The sequence below is a fragment of the Pleuronectes platessa genome, chromosome 3 (genome assembly GCF_947347685.1).
Source record: "Pleuronectes platessa chromosome 3, fPlePla1.1, whole genome shotgun sequence".
Lineage (NCBI taxonomy): Eukaryota > Metazoa > Chordata > Actinopteri > Pleuronectiformes > Pleuronectidae > Pleuronectes > Pleuronectes platessa.
In genome coordinates, this window is record NC_070628.1 from 3909709 (window position 1) to 3928752 (window position 19044).

At 44.2% G+C, this 19044-nt stretch overlaps 1 protein-coding gene across 3 annotated transcripts in view; it reads left to right on the top strand.

Moving 5' to 3' along the window:
* LOC128436855 (sialoadhesin) overlaps window positions 1-19044 on the top strand; it is a 129848-nt gene that overhangs the window by 106042 nt on the left and 4762 nt on the right. For all 3 annotated transcript variants that reach the window (XM_053418753.1, XM_053418750.1, XM_053418751.1), the window contains 4 exons: window positions 216-476; window positions 1221-1481; window positions 1708-1792; window positions 1919-1976. In XM_053418753.1, the coding sequence (XP_053274728.1) occupies window positions 216-476; window positions 1221-1481; window positions 1708-1792; window positions 1919-1976 (665 nt within the window). The remainder of the gene's footprint in view (window positions 1-215; window positions 477-1220; window positions 1482-1707; window positions 1793-1918; window positions 1977-19044) is intronic.

A 19044-nucleotide genomic window follows, 5' to 3' on the forward strand; every position in this document is an offset into this window, starting at 1 on the left:
CTGGAAACAGTAGTGCAACAGGAAATCATTGAAAACAACTCTCATTTAACAACAAGAAGAATTTACCTGTGTCAGTTTAACAACTTTGCTGTTGTAACTCAGTGACTCAACTCACCTGAACACCTTTGACTTTAACACATCATATCATATATGTCCCCAAATGTTAAACACAATGTCGGTCATCTGTTATCATCATTCTGTTTTTACACATACAGACGCTCCAAAGCCTCCCTCTGTGTCAGTGAGTCCCTCTGGTGAGATCATGGAGGGCAGCTCAGTGACTCTGACCTGCAGCAGTGATGCTAACCCAGCAGCTAACTACACCTGGTACAAGGAGAACCGAGCTCTGCTTCAAGGACCAGAGGGTGTTTATCGTCTCTCCTCCATCAGCTCTGGGGACAGCGGGGTCTACTCCTGCAAGTCTGAGAATCAGTACGGACGGATCAACTCCACGTCTCTACACTTAGACGTCCAGTGTGAGTAGAAAACATCCACATGTCCATGAAACCCAGCACTGTCTCACAACCTTACAGAAGGTTACTGGGTCCGCCCCCTTATCTGGATTCACACCAAACTTTACTGAGTTCTTCCCTGACCCGTTCCTCATCCTACCTCCAAGTTTCATGCTAATCGACTCAGTAGTTTTTGTGTAATCTTGTTTAAAATCAACAAACAACAAACGAACGGACTGTGGTGAAAACCTCTGTTGTTCATGATCATAGATAATTTTTTCAATTTATATAAGCTTCAGGTCGTCTCTATAGTCCTATTAGAGGCAGGAGTACAGCAGAAGGCAGTTTTAAGGATTTGTAACTTCTTTGTGACATTACTTATAAGTCATCTATCATTATAGATGGGGAATAATGTTCTGATCAGTATATGATTTAGTCTCTCTGCTATTTGTGGAAATATCTTGGAATATGTGTTTTTTGGATCAAATCTTTGCTCATCTTGACCTCTGACCTTTGACCGATCAGCTGAAACGTTAATATTCACATAATATTCAGTAAGTTTGGTTCATGTGTTGAGTTATTTTGTACATTCACACAAAGAGGCTGAAAACAAAACCCTCAGTTCCTGCTTCTGTCTGTGTTGGCGCCCCGGGTTAATAATGATCATCTATATTTAAGAAGCACTTAAAACCAGAGAATGAAAAGTTCTTCACTTTGGTTAATGAATATTTCTGAGTTGATTTCATGATCTTGCATGTTTTACACCAGACGCTCCAAAGCCCCCCTCTGTGTCAGTGAGTCCCTCTGGTGAGATCATGGAGGGCAGCTCAGTGACTCTGACCTGCAGCAGTGATGCTAACCCAGCAGCTAACTACACCTGGTACAAGGAGGACGAGGACTCACCAACAGCATCAGGACAAATCTTCACCATCACTGATATCACAGCTGAACATGGTGGAAAGTATCAGTGTGAGGCCCAGAACACACACGGACGTAGTAAGGCCACCTTACATCTGACTGTTGGAGCAGGTGATTTTAACACTCTGACTTTTACAGTCTACACCCCCCCCCCCCCCCCTCCTTTTCATTGCACTATAACCTTAAACCATCAATACTGAGGATTTCCAGATGTGTCCCAGCTGTATATCAAGCCCATCATATTGCACATGAACAATACTGACTGACCAACAGCATCACCTGGCAAACTGAGTCATCAGTCTAACCACACTGCTAATGTCTCCTGTCTCTTGTCCAGGGAAGTCAGTGATAATCATGAATATCATCAGGCTGACTCTGGTGGTCGTGCTGGTTCCAGTGCTGGTCTGGACTCTGTGGACGAGGTAAAACAAATCCATCAGTTCACCCTCTGCTCTTTGACTGTCTTCTTCAAATGTCTTCAAACACTAGTTTCAGTGTTATGAAGTTCATCTTGTCAAATGTTGTGTTTGTTGTTGTTTTCGATCCAGGATGAAGAAAACTCTGAGCTTGAAATCAGAAGTGAATGAAGCTGTGGAGATGATAGAGGTGAGAGACAGTGAGGCCAAAAGAATGACTCCATATCACTGTTTTCATCTCACCATGTTAGAGAAAGAGATAAAACATGTCTTGGATCAGCTACTTTGTCTGAATCTGCTCCAAAATGTAAAAGGTTCTTTCCATTGACCGTATATTAAAATGGACGTAGACTCTGAGTCTAGAAAGTGAATTGAATGATCCATTTAGAGTCAAATAGACCATAAAGCACTGAAGGCATTGGGTCATGGATACCGTGTGATGACAGCTAGCACTGGGTGCAGGTCACTGGTTTAAGTGGGCGGGGAGGGTCCTTGGGCCCTGAGTCAGGCTCCACCCCCTCTCCTCCAAATATGGTTACTTCTGGTTTCAAATAACCAAGATGGCGCCGGACAACATGCGTTAAGACTTCTTTCTTGGCCCATGTCCCGTCTTTCCACCAAGTTTTGTGGAAATTAGTTCAGTTTTTGTGTAATCCTGCTGATGAACAAACAAACAAATGGACAGGGGGCACAACCAAAAGATGTGTGGTATTTCCTCTAATGGGAACCCGTATTCACCTATTTTTTATAATGATCGTTTGTTGATTGGTAAATCTCCAATTAAGTTTGGTCAGTGTCGCCAGTGGTATGACAAGGGGATTCACTCCCTTGGTGACATTATTGGGGACAGGGGCCTACACTCTTTTGAAGAGCTCACATTCCGGTTCAACTTGCAACATTCCACTTTTTATTTCTACTTGCAGCTGAGAACAGCCATGAAAACATATGGTGTACCCTGGCAAGGTTCACTGGAGGAACACTCTTTGATCAAACTTTTGCATCAGGCCCAGGAATCCAGAAAAATTGTATCTAAATTGTATCGTTATTTCCTAAAATACTCTGCCAGTGAATGCATCTTGGCGGGCAGATATTCCTGACCTTGACCCCGACTTCAGCTGGGATGGGGTCTGGGATACAGTCAAACAGTCATCCAGAAACCCTGACCACCAACAGATTCATCTAAATTTCATTCACAGAACATACATGACTCCTCGTAAACTTTACTGTATGAAAATTAAAGATAATCCGAACTGTACACTATGTACTACTGGCACTGTGGGCACCTTTTTCCACATGATTTTGGAATGCTCAGGGGTTGAACATTTTTGGAAAATGGTGCAGAGTGAACTGCTATTGCTATTGTCCATTCCTATCCCCCTGTCCCCATCTGTTTTTATTTTAAATGATCTCTCTCACCTGAGACTCACGAAATCCTCAAAGCGCGTGTTTCTGGCTGGTCTAACTGCAGCTAAAAAGATGATCGCAACAAGGTGGAAACCGCCCCATATACTATATCGGCGACAGTGGCTGCTCAACTTCATAGACGTTGCGCTTCTGGAATTGTCCACAGCACGCGTCCATGGTGCCATGGAGGAAGTGTTATTGTACTGGGCTCGAACAGTGGAGGCTCGCAAAGGCTTCTTGGCGTTAGCTGAGCCCCCCCCCCCCCCCCCCCCCCTCTGGTCCTGTTTTCTTTGGTTTATGTTTTCTGTTTTTAGGTTTTTATTGTGTACTGCATATTGTGGACGGCATCTAACCATTTGATAGATCTAACTAGGTTACACTTCAATGGCATTTTTTTTCCCTTTTGCATTAATGACATTTTATGTATTTTACTTAATTTTTGCTGTATATTTATCTTAAGTTATATCTTTTTATTTTATTGTTATGTTTTCATTTTATTATTATCCGGCGTGTATGTGTGTATCTGTGTGTGTGAGTACATGGGTATACTTATGTTTGTATACGGTAATTACTTTATTTATGTGCTGTTGAATGATGATGATTGTTGTCCTTCAAATCCCAATAAAAAAACAAATTTGATCACAAAAAAAGATGTAGGTGAAGGACACAAGTCTTAACTGAATGAATGTCCAATCAGTTTCGAGAGCACTGACCACTGTCATAGACTCACTGTTGAAATTGAAATTCTTCTTTTGTAAGTTACAGCACAACTCTAAGAACAGTCACAGTCTATAATACTTTTGAAAGCACTTTGTAGAGAAGCTGTAACTCACGTATTTCTGTAGCAAAATGCTTAACTAAGGAAAACACTGATGGTGACAGGAAAGGTTTGCACAGCGGCTTCGGGGGAGCACAAGGAGGAGGAGGAGGAGGAGGAGGAGGAGGAGGAGGAGGGCCAGGGCCAGGGCCAGAGGGAGGTCACTGTCATACATCCCCTCAGTTCTCCTTTATTTCAGATGAGCCTGAACGCAAATCAAACACAGCATTGATTCAAGATGGTGTGTGTCTGTGTGTGGAACAAGGAAGTGTGTACAATTGAGTATTTTGTATATCGTAGATGTGAAATGTCTAGAAGTGGAAACACAAGTCAAGTCTTTACCTTGTGGTGGTTGTGTGTTGATCCAGTAGGTGGCGCGAGTTCACCACGTTTCCTCCAGGTATGAGCATTGGCTCCAGTGTTGAGTTGCTCAGGTGAGTTTGATCCTCTGTAGATTAAATACATCTTTTTAACCGAACATCCTGATTCTCTGAGGGGAAGGAGGGATAATATTCTATTGATACAACGTTCTCCTTCTTTGAATGACCTGACGACTCACTTCACCAGCGTCTCTCTCTCTCTGATTATTTACAGTCATGTAGCCGGTGGCATTTTGCAGCTCTCCAGGGAGGACAGGGACCAAATGGCAGAGAGTCCAGGTTATTAGTTTGAGTCTTTGACTCTGATAAATGCTGCTGTGTTTGATTCTCTCTCTCCTACACGGTGACTCTGTCAATTCTATGACAAACAACCCATAAATGAAACTTCAGGAGCTGTGCAGCAAAGTTTAAATCATTCCTCCGAGCTGTGCGTTAAACGGCTGGAGATTTTAAATTGAATGAATTATCCAGTTTCTGATGATGGGGAAAACGAAAACCAGGCTTCTTAAAAACCTGCTGCCATTAAAACACATTACGTATCCTGACTCATGCATGAACAAGCAGAACAAAACGTTGCACAAAACAATTCAACACAAACACATAAACAGCGGGGGAACAGCAGGAGCGCCACATGGATTCATCATCTGTCGTCTGCTGAACTCTTTCAACTAAAGCTGAAGTCGCGTTTGAAAATGCAAACAAAATTAAAAACGGTTAGATAACGTTGAGACAAACAACATTTTAATGGCACTTTCTGAAATAACAGTGTTCAAGTACGAGGGCTAAGAACTGTGGCCTGGTATTCAAGCTTTTATTCTGCTCAACCAATCGAGAGTCAGTCTCAGCTGTCAAATCAGAAAAATGAACACTTGAATGTACATCACTGCGATCAGAACGACCTCAAGGGACAGAAACCATCTTTGAGAAAAAATGTATTTCACACATCCACTCACATGGAGGGTGTATGACCTGGACTGGAGCCAGCCACCAGGGGGCGGTCAACATGATTTAGCCACACTTTTGAGGGAGCTGGACCTTCAGCTGATGTTTTATACATATTTAAGACTGTTTTTAAAGAACTGTTCATAGTCCTTGGAATTCAGATACAGCAAGGGAATATTAGGATTAGCTTGAAATAGCTAACTGTTTACACGTTTTAATTCTGAAGGAAAAAAGATTAAAATGGTTGCGTAACCGCGTATTTGCCATGTATGGGAAGTTTGAAAGGTTAAAAGTTAGCAAGGGAGTGTGCGGCTTAGAAAATGATTAATTGTCAAGTCAGTCGTGTTATTGGTGTAACTGTAATCCACAGAAATGAACATTTGATTAGATCGGGGGTGGGGAGGAAAATAGATTTTAAAGACAGGAAGCACCGACGGTTAAAGGAGAAAGAACAAAGGAGAAAAGATTAAGACATGCAGAAAACTAAAAAGAGAAACTGGTGAAGAGACGTTCAAGACAATCCGGTTGCATCAGAGATCGAGAGACAGGCCAGGTGAGGAAGATGAGAATACAACCAGAGAGAGATGAAGGAGAGCAACAGGAAATGGAGAGAACAGAGCTAGCCGGAGAGGAGAGAGAGAGAGAAAGAGAGAGAGAGAGAGAGAGAGAGAGAGAGGGGGGAATCCTAATTAAAACACTGAGATGTAGTTTTCAGTTGTTGGACAGAAGGACGTCCACAACTTACTGACATGACAGGATTTCTGACACACATTCTCATTTGTATAGTTCCTGTTTTACTTTCTTTTGTGACAAGCATGAAAGAGGAAAGTGAAATAGCACTTTTTGGACTTTTGGTCAGTAAATTGTCTTTTCTCAGATGATCTGACAGCAACATGACAACAGCCACAATTTCCATCAGATTTCTTATTTCGTTTAACGGGAAATTTAACAAAGATGATGTGACTGAGTTTCATCTTGTGCACATTATTTATCTGTGGAGGTTTTTCTTGTTTGAAGTCACAGACGAGAGCAGCAGCTACTATGAGTGTAACTGCAGCAGCCAGTGGATTTGTTGTCCTTCTTCTCATTGTGACAGGTACTGTACCTCTACATTTATGTTGTCACTCTATTTTACACTCAGACTTCTGATTCACCTGAATTATCATCAGTATTATTTTGTTTCTTTTTTTAAAGTTTCTATCGTCTAGAGCTCAAAACATTACAGTGTCTCAAACATGTTATTGTGAACTGGAATCTTGATTCTTCGGTGGATGTCCTCTCAGACACTGGAGAATTTGTCTCTCACCAAAAACCTGAGTGTTGAATAGTAAGAGTCCCTGCACCTTCCAGCAGGTCAGCAGGGTGACCTCACACTTCCACATGATATAACAGAATCTGAGTAAAGCAGGAAGTGTGCTTGTAGCTTGAGCAGCAAAATGGCCGACAGGATGTAGACAGGTAAAAAAAACTCTCCACAGAGTAGATTCACCAGAGAGGACGACTGGGTACCTCCCCCTACTGGCTAGAAAAGGTCACAGCAGGTCACCCAATGAGCCACTACAGTGTTATACAAAGTGTACAATCTCTTTCTCTATAGCACTTATACAACATACAACAATGCAGCCTTAACAATGTGTTTTCGCTGCTTTTCTAGTGTGGTCTACACTTGCGTGTGGTGTAAATGTGTGTATATGAGGTGGCCTGACGTCTGGTTCAAGTCAACTGGAAGCTTAAGGTATAGTAATTAAATTATTTCCAAGTTCAAAGTAGCAAAATAACAAACGGTAATTAATGAAAATCAACAAACTGAGGAGCGTGCGGTTGAAAATCTGTTTCTCTGCAGCGTCTTTGTCTCTCGTCAACACCTGGTTCCATTGACCTCATTCTGCTGAATGTGACGTCACTGGCTGGTTTTAGTCTCAGCTGGTCAGCTACAGTCAAACTTGTTCTCAAATCAAATGGCTCCAACAGAATTAATAGCAGTTTATTTTCCAGGTCAATTTTAAATCTTTTTTCAATTTGTCCTTTTCATGTCAATCTGTATGCATCTTCATGAGACACTGAACAGATGAGATTAAAAACACCCCAGTTTCTCTCAAGTCTCATTAAATTTGTCTTTCTTGTATCAGTGAGATCTTGTGATGTGGAAGATAGAGGTTTGATATGAACAGCCACTGAAGTTGTTTTTCACACTCGCACAAACCACAGTTTGCACAAACCACAGTTTGATCTATCAGCATCGGGCACAGCATGCAGGTCGGTGTAAAGTGGAAAGAGGAAGGAAGGGGGGGTGTTTAACAGTTTAAAATTATCTTTCTCTGTGTTGTAGGTAGACGTGTCTGTGATGTGACTGAGTTTCATCTTGTGCACATTATCTATCTGTGGACGTTTTTATTGTTTGAAGTCACAGACGAGAGCAGCAGCTACTATGAGTGTAACTGCAGCAGCCAGTGGATTTGTTGTCCTTCTTCTCACTGTGACAGGTACTGTACCTCTACATTCATGTTGTCACTCTATTTTACACTCAGACTTCTGATTCACCTGAAGTGAGTTTGAGAGAGAAAGAAAAAATATAAATGAGCCATTAAATCATCTTCAGATCACCACCTGTAAAGTGATGCAGAAAGAAAATATAGGATGGAATTATTATCATCAGTATTATTATTATGACTATTATTATGGAATGTTATTATTATAATTATTATCCTCATCATGACTGAGTTCCTCTCCTCTCGATGCAGGACTTGTCATCAGTGTGTGGAGTCATTAGTTGAAATGCTATGGAATGCTGCTCATGGAAATGTGTTTCTTTTCTACAGAAAGTAAAAAGTAAACTAAGTGTTCTCTGGTGTGGTTATGAATCTGATTCTCTGTGTTACAGTGGTACAGTGTGAGAATGGCTGGGATGTGAGTTGCACTTCTACTGAGATCTGTGCCGTCAGAGGATCAACAGTGGACATTACCTGTACCTACACATACCCATCCACAGTTAATAACCATGATACTACAGTTCAGGAAACTTTCTGGTTCATTAAAGAGAGTAATGGGATTCACGTTGATCTAAGGACTGATCCGGAGTATTCAGGTCGTGTGGAGAATCTCTGTGGAAACAACAAGTGCACTCTGAGAATCTCTAACCTGAGAGAGAGCGACTCAGCTGTGTACAAGTTCAGGTTCACAACAAACCAACCTACTGGGAGTTTAACTGGTTCAGCTGGAGTCACTCTGTCTGTCACAGGTAACATTTACATCTGAACATTCATTCATTTATTTCCTACATCTTGTTTGGTTCACTTGAGTGTGTCTGTGCACTTTTATATGCATGTGTGTGTTGTCAGTTTGGACTAAAATGAATTCCTTCTTCTCACACACAGATTTGCATGTGCAGGTTAGAGCATCAGTGGATTTTGACTCTTCTATCTGGGCAGTGCTCTGGTGTCAGAGCAGTTGTCGTCTTCCTGATCATCTGAACTACGTCTGGTACAAGAATCAACAGAAGATGGAGGAAGGAGAATCTTATTTAGATAATTTTCATCGTTCAAACAGAGTTTCCTGTGCTGTTAAAGAACTCGAGGATTTCCGCTCTCCGTCAATCTGTGAGTTTAATCTACAGTATTTCACAAACAGCATCATCTGCTGGAGTATTTGAGATAATGCATTGAACCATAACTTCATGTGTCTTTAAATACTTTTTTCTGCATGGGCACATTGATCTCTTGGGATACTACTGTCAGTACTGACAAACTTGTGTAGTACTAGTACTAGTATTCTGCTTGTGTAAATATAGATGGAAGACATGACTGCTCCCCAGAATTGAAACCAAAGCATTGGGATCGCCCCCTGGTGTCTGGATGCAGTATCGAACATACATTCTGTCTCCTCCATGTTAGTGGGAAGGACATGGACCAATCTAAAAAGTAAAATAATTTTTTCTCAAAGAAATTTCTGTATTTGTAGGTCGTTCTTATCAAACTCTATTGTTAATTTTTCTCATTAGTTTGGTTTTAATTTGTTATTTGATGAAATGAAAACTAGATTAAACTTCATGATTGACAGCTGATGCAGACTCAGGATTGGTCGAGCTCATGTATGGGCGGGACCTTGATACTGTGGCTCCATCTCCGGATCACTACTGTGCAGACTGTGGTTCCAAATGTGAAAGATGGCAGCGTTGGTATCCAGGATATTTTGGCTTCATTTCTGGAGAGTGGGAGGAAGTGGAGACGTGTCGTCCATCTTTGATCGACTCTGCATAAAAGATCATTTCCTCCATATTGGCCAGTTTTCTCCATTATAAGAGCAACTTATACAAGGACAATGAAAAACCTGCCGACTGGTGATTCACCAGAGAAAATAAATGGGGTTAGTCAGGGCCGGTCTTTCCTACAGGCGACATAGGCGGTTGCCTATCGCCACTCAGAGGGGGGCGCCAAAAACTGCGTCAAGCAAAAAAAAATCTAAAAAAAAAACAAATTATTTTTTCTCAAAGAAATTTCTGTATTTGTAGGTCGTTCTTATCAAACTCTATTGTTAATTTTTCGCAGAGTTTTTTGCGCCCCCTTCTATATGTGGTATGGCCCAAAATATTGTATTTAATTACTTTGACAGTATTTTAAGTAGTTTCATTAGAGAAATCAGTAAATGACAGCAGCACTCAGGAGGAACGTTTGGCACTGGAGCAGTTGCACCCCGTCCTGTCTCTTTGGGGGTAACGTCTGCCCACCTGCCAGATGCAGTCTGGATGAGGAGCTGGATGCTCCATGTCTTTATTGCTGCTGCATTCATCCTGTATTCTACAGGTTAGTAGTGGGTGAGAGTCACCTACGTTAGCTCCTAAAGCTTCGCTTGATCACCACGAGTGTCACTGAGACGTGTTGATGTTGTTTTGATTGTAAGCTATTTTGTGCAGTGACTTTTATTTTGAAGAGGGGTTTTCCGGAAGTGTGTTCGGTGAGTTGTGTTGGATATGTGACGAGTTATTAAAACGGGTGCTGTGTCCCGAATGGATGAACTTCTTCTGTCTTCTTTCGGTGCATTCAACACAACTAAAACGCTCGGCTACATTGGTGGCAGCGGTGGGATATTGCCCACTCCAAACCCATCGGAAGATAAGTGCACGGTGAAAACGAATGAAGCAGCTCATAAAGTTTAGCGAGTTAGCTAAAGTTAGCCACAGCTAACTGACGTACCGCTAAAGTTGTGGACGGAGATTCTGTGCAGTGTTGCACGCGTAAATCCAGCGCTCTCCCTCACTACAGCAAAGAGAGTGTTGGAATTGAAAGAACGTCATCGTATATTAAGATGTGGAGTGGTGACAGAGACCCACTGGACTACAAGATGCCGTACAGAGAGAGATCCATCGCGAGCAACGTGAGGATCGAGCTCCCCCTGCCCTTCACTGGGGAGGAAAATGAAAGCTTCCCCTGCTGGGCTCGACAGTTTGAGGTGGCCGTGCAGGCTCTGGACGGGGGGCGACTATGAGTATGAACTTGTCAGGATTTTACCAACCCGCCTGGCCAGAGCTGCGTTTCTCCTGTGGGATAGCCTGCCGAAGACCGTCCAAACTGACTATTCTGCAGTAAAGGAGAAGTTACAAGAGGCGTTTGGACAAAGACATTTTCTGGATCGCTTCAGAGCAAATCTCTCCGCGCGTCCTCGTGCTTTAGGTGAGAGCTTGGAGGTATATGCAGCAGACATAAGCAAACTGGTCCATGAAGCATTCCCAGGCTATGGGGATGTTGCTCAAAGAGAAGAAAAATTCCGCAGATTTTTACATGGCCTTGACCCCTCTCTTAGAGCTAAATGTCATGAGCAGGGGGCTACTGATTTAGAAGAAGCTCTGGTTATCGCAGGTCGGTGTGAAATGGCTAGAGAAACCTTAAAGATGGACTATGGCAATCCTCATACAAGCCAGCCAGCAGTAAACAGTGGTTCAACATCCATGGTGCATTCCATTTCTGATGGAGGGAGTTTTTTTCAAAGCCATAGATCGACTCAATGAGGAAATGAGGGAAATGAGAATGGACATGAGACAAATGGCAGATGAAAATAAACGATTAAGATCCATAGAGAGTCGCAGTGAATGGAAAAATTCTCCTTCGGCGCATGGAGGTCATTGCCAGTGTGACTGTGGTAATTATGGCTGCCAATCTCGTCGCCCACAGGGGGAGCGAGGAGGACGCTCCCCGGACCGTGGCTGGCGTGAACGGGAAGTCGAGGGTGGCTCCAGAGAGAGACAGTTTTACCGGGGCCCGGAACATAACCGAACCCCCTCCCCAAATTGGAGGGGTCCAAGACCTGCCATGTATGAAGAACCGCAGAGACAGCGCGGTGTGCGGTTTCTCTCCCCCAAAAGAGAGGACTCAGCCAGGCAGTCGGGAAAAGAGCTGTAGCTGATGTTGCGGCCCAGACACCAGCTACAACACGTATGGGTCATTGGAAGGAGAAGAGCACCTCATATGTGAGAGGTTGCATTGAGGGGACTGAAGTCAACATCCTAGTGGATTCTGGGGCAACAGAATCATTCATCAGTGCTGATTTCCGCATGTCTGTCCCCGCGCTGCGCAGACGACCCCTGAACCCTGATCTCATTGCTGCACGTGCGGTGAATGGCCAGATGCTCGACACTTTGGGCACTATAACTGCCACTCTACGCTTGGGTGATGAGTCCTGGCAACAGGTTTTCTATGTGCTTAGGGGATCTACACAAGCAGTACTGCTGGGTTTGGACTTTCTTGTTCCGAATCACGCTCTGTTGGATTTTGCCCATGGCCAACTGCAGTTGTGGGACACAGTTACTCCCCTTTTAAGTGACAAAGACTTGGTTCCTGTGTGCTGTAATGTCACAGTGTCCACTGCCCTGGACTTACCTCCCCTCAGTGAAATGATTGTTCCTGTAAGTGTGTCTCCAGCTGGGCCCATTGACCAGCTCCCAGACTTTGTGGGATATTTAGCTCCCAATCTCCAGCCGAATAGTGAGTTTGTCGTGGCTCACACTGTGACACTAGTGAAAAATGGAGTTACAACGGCCCGTGTTTTGAACCCTACAGACAGGGTTATTGTGCTCAGAGAAGGCATGCATTTGGGGGAGTTTTTGTCGGTCGATGAATCTGAGTTAGTACTACTCCCTCAAACCCCAGCGGCGATGGTCTCCACCATCTCATCCACGGATGAGCCGTTTGTGTCTCTGAGGGAATCCCCAACTAATCAGCATGAGAGGGCACAGTTGAGGGAGCTGCTGGAGGAATATAGGCAAATATTTAGTACATCAGAGGGGGTGATGGGCAAATGCAAGCTCATTGAACATCATATTAAAACCGGTGATCATCCACCTCAGCGACAGCGTGCATATCGCACCTCACCAGACAAGAGGGAAGAGATAGATAGGCAGGTGTCGGCTCTGTTAGCTGATGGGGTGATAGAGGAGAGTTGCAGCCCCTGGGCCTCACCTGTCGTTCTGGTGAAGAAAAAGAATGGAGAGTGGAGGTTTTGTATCGACTATCGCCGCTTAAACAGTGTAACAGTGAGAGACTGCCACCCCCTCCCCAGGGTGGATGACACATTAGATGCATTAGCAGGGTCCGTTTGGTTTAGTACGTTGGACTTTTCTAATGGCTACTGGCAGGTTGAGGTCGCTGAAGATGACAGGGAAAAAACCGCTTTCACAACGGGGAGGGGCCTCTACCAGTGGCGTTCGATGCCCATGGGTCTCACCAACTCGCCTGCAACATTTCAACGCATGATGGAGCTCGTGCTTAGAGGGCTCCCATGGCAGGTGTGTATGGTGTATCTCGATGATGTGCTCATATACAGCCCCACCTTTGAGGAACATCTCTCTAGCCTGCGGGAAGTTTTCTCCAGGATTCAGGCGGCGGGTCTTAGGTTGAATTCTAAGAAATGTCATCTGGCTCAGGATCATGTGGTGTTCCTGGGGCATGTTGTGTCTTGCCGTGGCCTGCAGCCAGACCCACGAAACACAGACAAGGTCAGAACATGGCCTACTCCACGGAATCCAACTGAAGTGAGGGCATTTGTGGGACTTTGCTCTTACTATAGACGCTTTGTCAGGGACTTTGCCCAGCGTGCGGCTCCATTGCACGGCCTCACATGTAAAGACACACCTTTCCAATGGACAGCGGAGTGTGATGCAGCCTTTGTGTATCTTAAAGGGGTGCTCTCATCTGCTCCGGTGGTCACCATGCCTGATTTCAACTGCCCCTTTAAAGTGTATACTGATGCCTCTATGGACGCTGTGGGGGCCATATTGGCACAGGACAGGGATGGATTGGAAAGAGTGGTAGTGTATGCTAGTCAGTCACTCACTGCCACCGAAAGACGCTGGTCCACTTTTGACAAGGAACTGTGGGCTGTAGTTTGGGGCGTACGGCAGTTCAGACACTACATTGGATCGGCTGCCTTCACTATCATAACTGATCATAAACCTCTGTTGGGCCTCCGAGGCATGTCAATTGATCATGACCCCACAGGGAAAAGAGCAAGATGGATACTGGAACTGGATCCTCTCAACTGGGCCATGCAGCACAAGGATGGAAAACGGCATACTAATGCGGATGCTCTGTCACGGCGACCTCCAGATCCTGAGCCTGACACAAGGAGGGACACCATGGGGGACACATCTGGCCAAGTGAATGTCGTGGACTCTGACAGGGAGTTGAGTGATTCCAGGATTGGCAGTTCGCAGTCTCAGTCACAGTTGCAAACCCCCCAGAGTCTTAGTTCCTCCACAAGGGGGCAGCATGAGGACATGGACTGTGAGTCAGATGACTTTTCCTTTATTCATTCACTTTCCCAGGATGATACTGAGATTAAGCTGCGGCAGAAGGATGATCCCGACATTAGTGTAGTTTTGGACTGGATTGAGTTGAAAGGGTCTCGACCTCCGCGGTGGCAGATGAAAGGGAGCTCTCGGTGGCTTCGTAAACTATGGACTGAATATCCTCGTCTTTCTGTGGTGAATGGTGTGCTCTGTCGGTCAGTGAATTCTTCTCTCACAGGGGACGCTCAGTATCAGGTGGTTGTGCCCTCCTCGTTTATCCCTGATGTATTGCAGCACCTTCATGGAGGCCCTGCATCAGCACATTTTTCTGCTGAGCGGGTGTGGGAAAGAGCGAGGAAATCGTGTTACTGGCCCTGCATGTTTAAAGATGTTAGGCAGTGGTGTGAGCAGTGCGTCCCCTGTCAGACCCGCAGGGCCCCTGTCCCTAAACATCGGGCACCGATGGGGGGGTCCCAGGCTACTCATCCATTTCAGAGAGTGGCAATGGACATTTTGGAACTGCCAGTGACATCTAAGGGAAACAGATATGTGCTGGTTGTGGAGGACTATTTTACCAAGTTTGTGAACCTGTATGATCTTCCTAATCAAACTGCTCAATCAGTTGCAAAGTGTGTGTTTGAGGGTTATGTGTTGGTTCATGGTGTTCCAGAGATAATTCACAGTGATCAGGGTCGGCAATTCGAGGGGGAAATTGTTCAGAGACTGTGTCAGCTTATGAAGATTAAGAAAACGCGCACCACGCCATATAATCCAAAATCAGATGGGATGGTGGAACGTTTTAATCGGACACTCATTGATCAATTAGCTAGATCATTGCTGGCCTGTGGAGGTGAGTGGGATGACTATCTACAACATGTGGCATTTGCCTATAACACCTCAGTGCATGCTAGTACGGGTTACACGCCTTACTACCTGACTCATGGGCGGGAAGCTCGTGTCCCGGTGGATGTGTTGGTATCCCCTCAGGCGGTGCGTTTGGACCTGAATTTGTCTCACGCTGATTTCGTAGCCTCTCTGGTGGGGAGGCTGGAAACTGCTTTCGGCAGCGCCAGGCAGTTTAGTGTCAGTGCGCACGAGACACAGAAACTTTATTATGATGTGACTGTTCGTCATCGGCCATATGCAGTGGGAGATTTGGTGTGGCTGCACAATCCTACGGAGGACCGTGTGAAGCTGGCTCCCCATTGGAAGGGCCCCTACAAGGTACTGGCTGTGATGGACTCTAATGGGGAAAGTGGGCTGACCTATCGCATTGACTGCCCGTTCAATCCTGGACAGGGGCGGGTGGTTCATTATGACAGACTCAAGACTTACACTCTACCTCTGCCGATGGGTTCTGGGTGTAGTCCCCCAGCATCTCCTCTTCGTGCTCCTTCACTACGGGATGAGGGGTCAACTGAAGGAGGCTGTGGTGTTGAGGAGCCGCTGGCGGATGGTGTCGCCAGCCCGAGAGAGCCTCACCAAATGGTGTCCCGTTCTGGGAGAGCTGTAAGACAGCCTGTTCATTTCAAAGACTATGTTGTGTAGATATATCTGATCTGGTTGACGGTTGTGGTCAGGGTGTTTGTGGTTCGTGGTATTGGGTGTATATGTATAGGTATATGTATGTTATATATGTATTTTTTTTTTTTATGTATATTTCTATGTATATGTGTGGATTTTTTTTTTTCTTTCTTCTGTGGCTGTTATTATTTGGGTTGTGTTCTGATATTGTCTCTGTTTGGAAACGGGGACGTTTCTTTTGTTAGGGGGGAGGTATGTAAGCTATTTTGTGCAGTGACTTTTATTTTGAAGAGGGGTTTTCCGGAAGTGTGTTCGGTGAGTTGTGTTGGATATGTGACGAGTTATTAAAACGGGTGCTGTGTCCCGAATGGATGAACTTCTTCTGTCTTCTTTCGGTGCATTCAACACAACTAAAACGCTCGGCTACATGATTATCAACTTAGACTGGTAAAAACTTAGAAACTCTGCTGGGCAGTGAGGGGAGACACACGCACACTAGGTGGGCGGGGCTACATTCGCCTGTATAGGTGTTTATTTTACCTGCACGTCGTCTTGCAGGCGGGGTCGCGATAGTATATTGTTTACTTTACAGTGTGTAGTTCAGCTCCGACACACACAGACTCTGTAATTCATGTATTGTTATTGTGCCTTATAAAGACCAGTTATAAGCTAATGTTCAATAGGTCTATATTGTAAATGTTTATATTTCTTTACGAGTGATAATGTATATTAAGATGTTTGGAGGAAAGAGACACCATAATAATTGAATGTATGTTTTATGCACTTTAAAATGCAGTTACACTCAGAGAAATGCTTGTTCTAGTAATTCTGTTTAATTTGAATATGATGCAGTTTGGATGAGGAACTGAAGGCTCAGTGTCGTTATTGCTGCTGCATTGCGGCTGTATTCTACAGATATACTTTTTTGCTGTGATATCAATTTTGGGACCCATAACATATATCTCCAGCCAATATTTTGACATTAAAAAAATGAATCTAACATTAGGGTAAAATGAGGCAAAAATCGAGGTACGTACCTTGGTGTTGTCAGAACATGCTAGCACATTGAGGCTTATGGTTAGAGTGTGTGTCCAAGCAAGTTTTCGTTTTTTTTTTAGGGGGGGTTGCCAGGAGTGAAGCGCCAAATGTGCTAGGGCCGGCCCTGGGGTTAGTTTTATAAATGTATAAGTTGATCTTCTGATTCTCTGATGTGCTCTGAATTACAGTGGTATGGAGTCAGAATGGCTGGAGTGTGAGTTACACTTCTCCTGAGATCTGTGCCTTCAGAGGATCAACAGTGGACATTAACTGTACCTTCACATACCCATCCAGGTTGAATGACCTTGAAACTACAGTTCAGGAAACTTTCTGGTTCATTAAAGAGAGTAATGGGATTCACGTTGATCTAAGGACTGATCCGGAGTATTCAGGTCGTGTGGAGAATCTCTGTGGAAACAACAAGTGCACTTTGAGAATCTCTAACCTGAGAGAGAGCGACTCAGCTGTGTACAAGTTCAGGTTCACAACAAACCAACCTACTGGGAGTTTAACTGGTTCAGCTGGAGTCACTCTGAATGTCACAGGTAGCATTTTCATTAGAGTCAGTTTGAAATGTTAGTGTGTATGTTGAAATAAAATCACATGTTTGTTCACAGACCCTCAGCTCCAGGTACATGTGAGGAGATCAACAGCCAATCCATCTTCTACCTGGACAGAGCTGACCTGTCACAGCAGGTGTCAGCTCCCTGATCATCTTTCCTACGTTTGGTACAATAACAATAAACCTGTTGGACGAAAAAAATACTTTCACCTCCGACACTTTAATGCTGAAGACAGCTATCACTGTGCTATAAAAGGACAGGAGCGTTTCCCTTCTCCTACATTGGGTGAGTTTACTCCTCCTCATGAAGCTACAATAATGTGGAATGATTTAAGTTTAAACTTTTAACAAATAATATAGACAGTGTTTTGATTGTATTCTCATCCTGTGTGTTAATATAAACTTTCCTTCAGATGCTCCAAAGTCTCCCTCTGTGTCAGTGAGTCCCTCTGGTGAGATCATGGAGGGCAGCTCAGTGACTCTGACCTGCAGCAGTGATGCTAACCCAGCAGCTAACTACACCTGGTACAAGAGTAGTGGAGATGAACAAGTTCAACGTCTCAGTGAAGAGACACAATTTGTCCTCAGCTCCATCCAGTCGTCAGACTCTGGAGAGTATTACTGCACAGCTGAGAATGAGCTGGGAAGGAGTTCAGCAAACATCTTTATTACTGTGACATGTGAGTGAAACACAGGTTATTAAGTGAAGAGATATTGAATCTGTACCAATCTTTGTCCTTTCGATTTTAAATGTGCAGATATCGGTCGTTTGACTTCTGTCCCATAAATATTCACAGTCAGACCATCAGCAGCACAAAGAGGAATCCACCCAGCGTCATTTAAAACATCCATAAAGTTTTCACCATCCTCAGTAAACTTGAAAGATATTTCCTTCACTGTGCACATTCACATGACGAGCAAACAGCTCTCAGCAGACAGACTGTGGTGAAAACAAAACCCTGCTCCTGTGCACACGTCACACATACACCTCCCAGCAGGGGGAGCAGTGCATCATTAACATTTTAAGAGACACGCCCACAAACAGTCCACTCTGAACAGGGCTCTTCACACGTTTTATTAGGTAGAAACTCTGTCTAATTGTGGAAAAGGGTCATATTATGTCATGTTTAAGTCAACATTACAAACTGGAATATGGTTTGAAAATCTGTGGACATTCAGGGGAGTCTGGAAACAGTAGTGCAACAGGAAGTCATTGAAAACAACTCTCATTTAACAACAAGAAGAATTTACCTGTGTCAGTTTAACAACATTGCTGTTGTAACTCAGTGACTCCACTCACCTGAACACCTTTGACTTTAACACATCATATCAGATATGTCCCCAAATGTTAAACACAATGTCTGTCATCTGTTATCATCATTCTGTTTTCATACATCCAGATGCTCCAAAGCCTCCCTCTGTGTCAGTGAGTCCCTCTGGTGAGATCATGGAGGGCAGCTCAGTGACTCTGACCTGCAGCAGTGATGCTAACCCAGCAGCTAACTACACCTGGTACAAGGAGGACGAGGACTCACCAACAGCATCAGTACAAATCTTCACCATCACTAATATCACAGCTGAACATGGTGGAAATTATCAGTGTGAGGCCCAGAACAAACACGGACGTAGTAACACCACCTTACATCTGACTGTTGGAGCAGGTGATATTAACACTCTGACTTTTACAGCCTACATCCCCCCCCCCCCCTCCTTTTCATTGCACCAGAACCTTAAACCATCAATACTCAGGATTTCCAAATGTGTCACAGCTGTATATCAAGCCCATCATATTGCACATGAACAATACTGACTGAC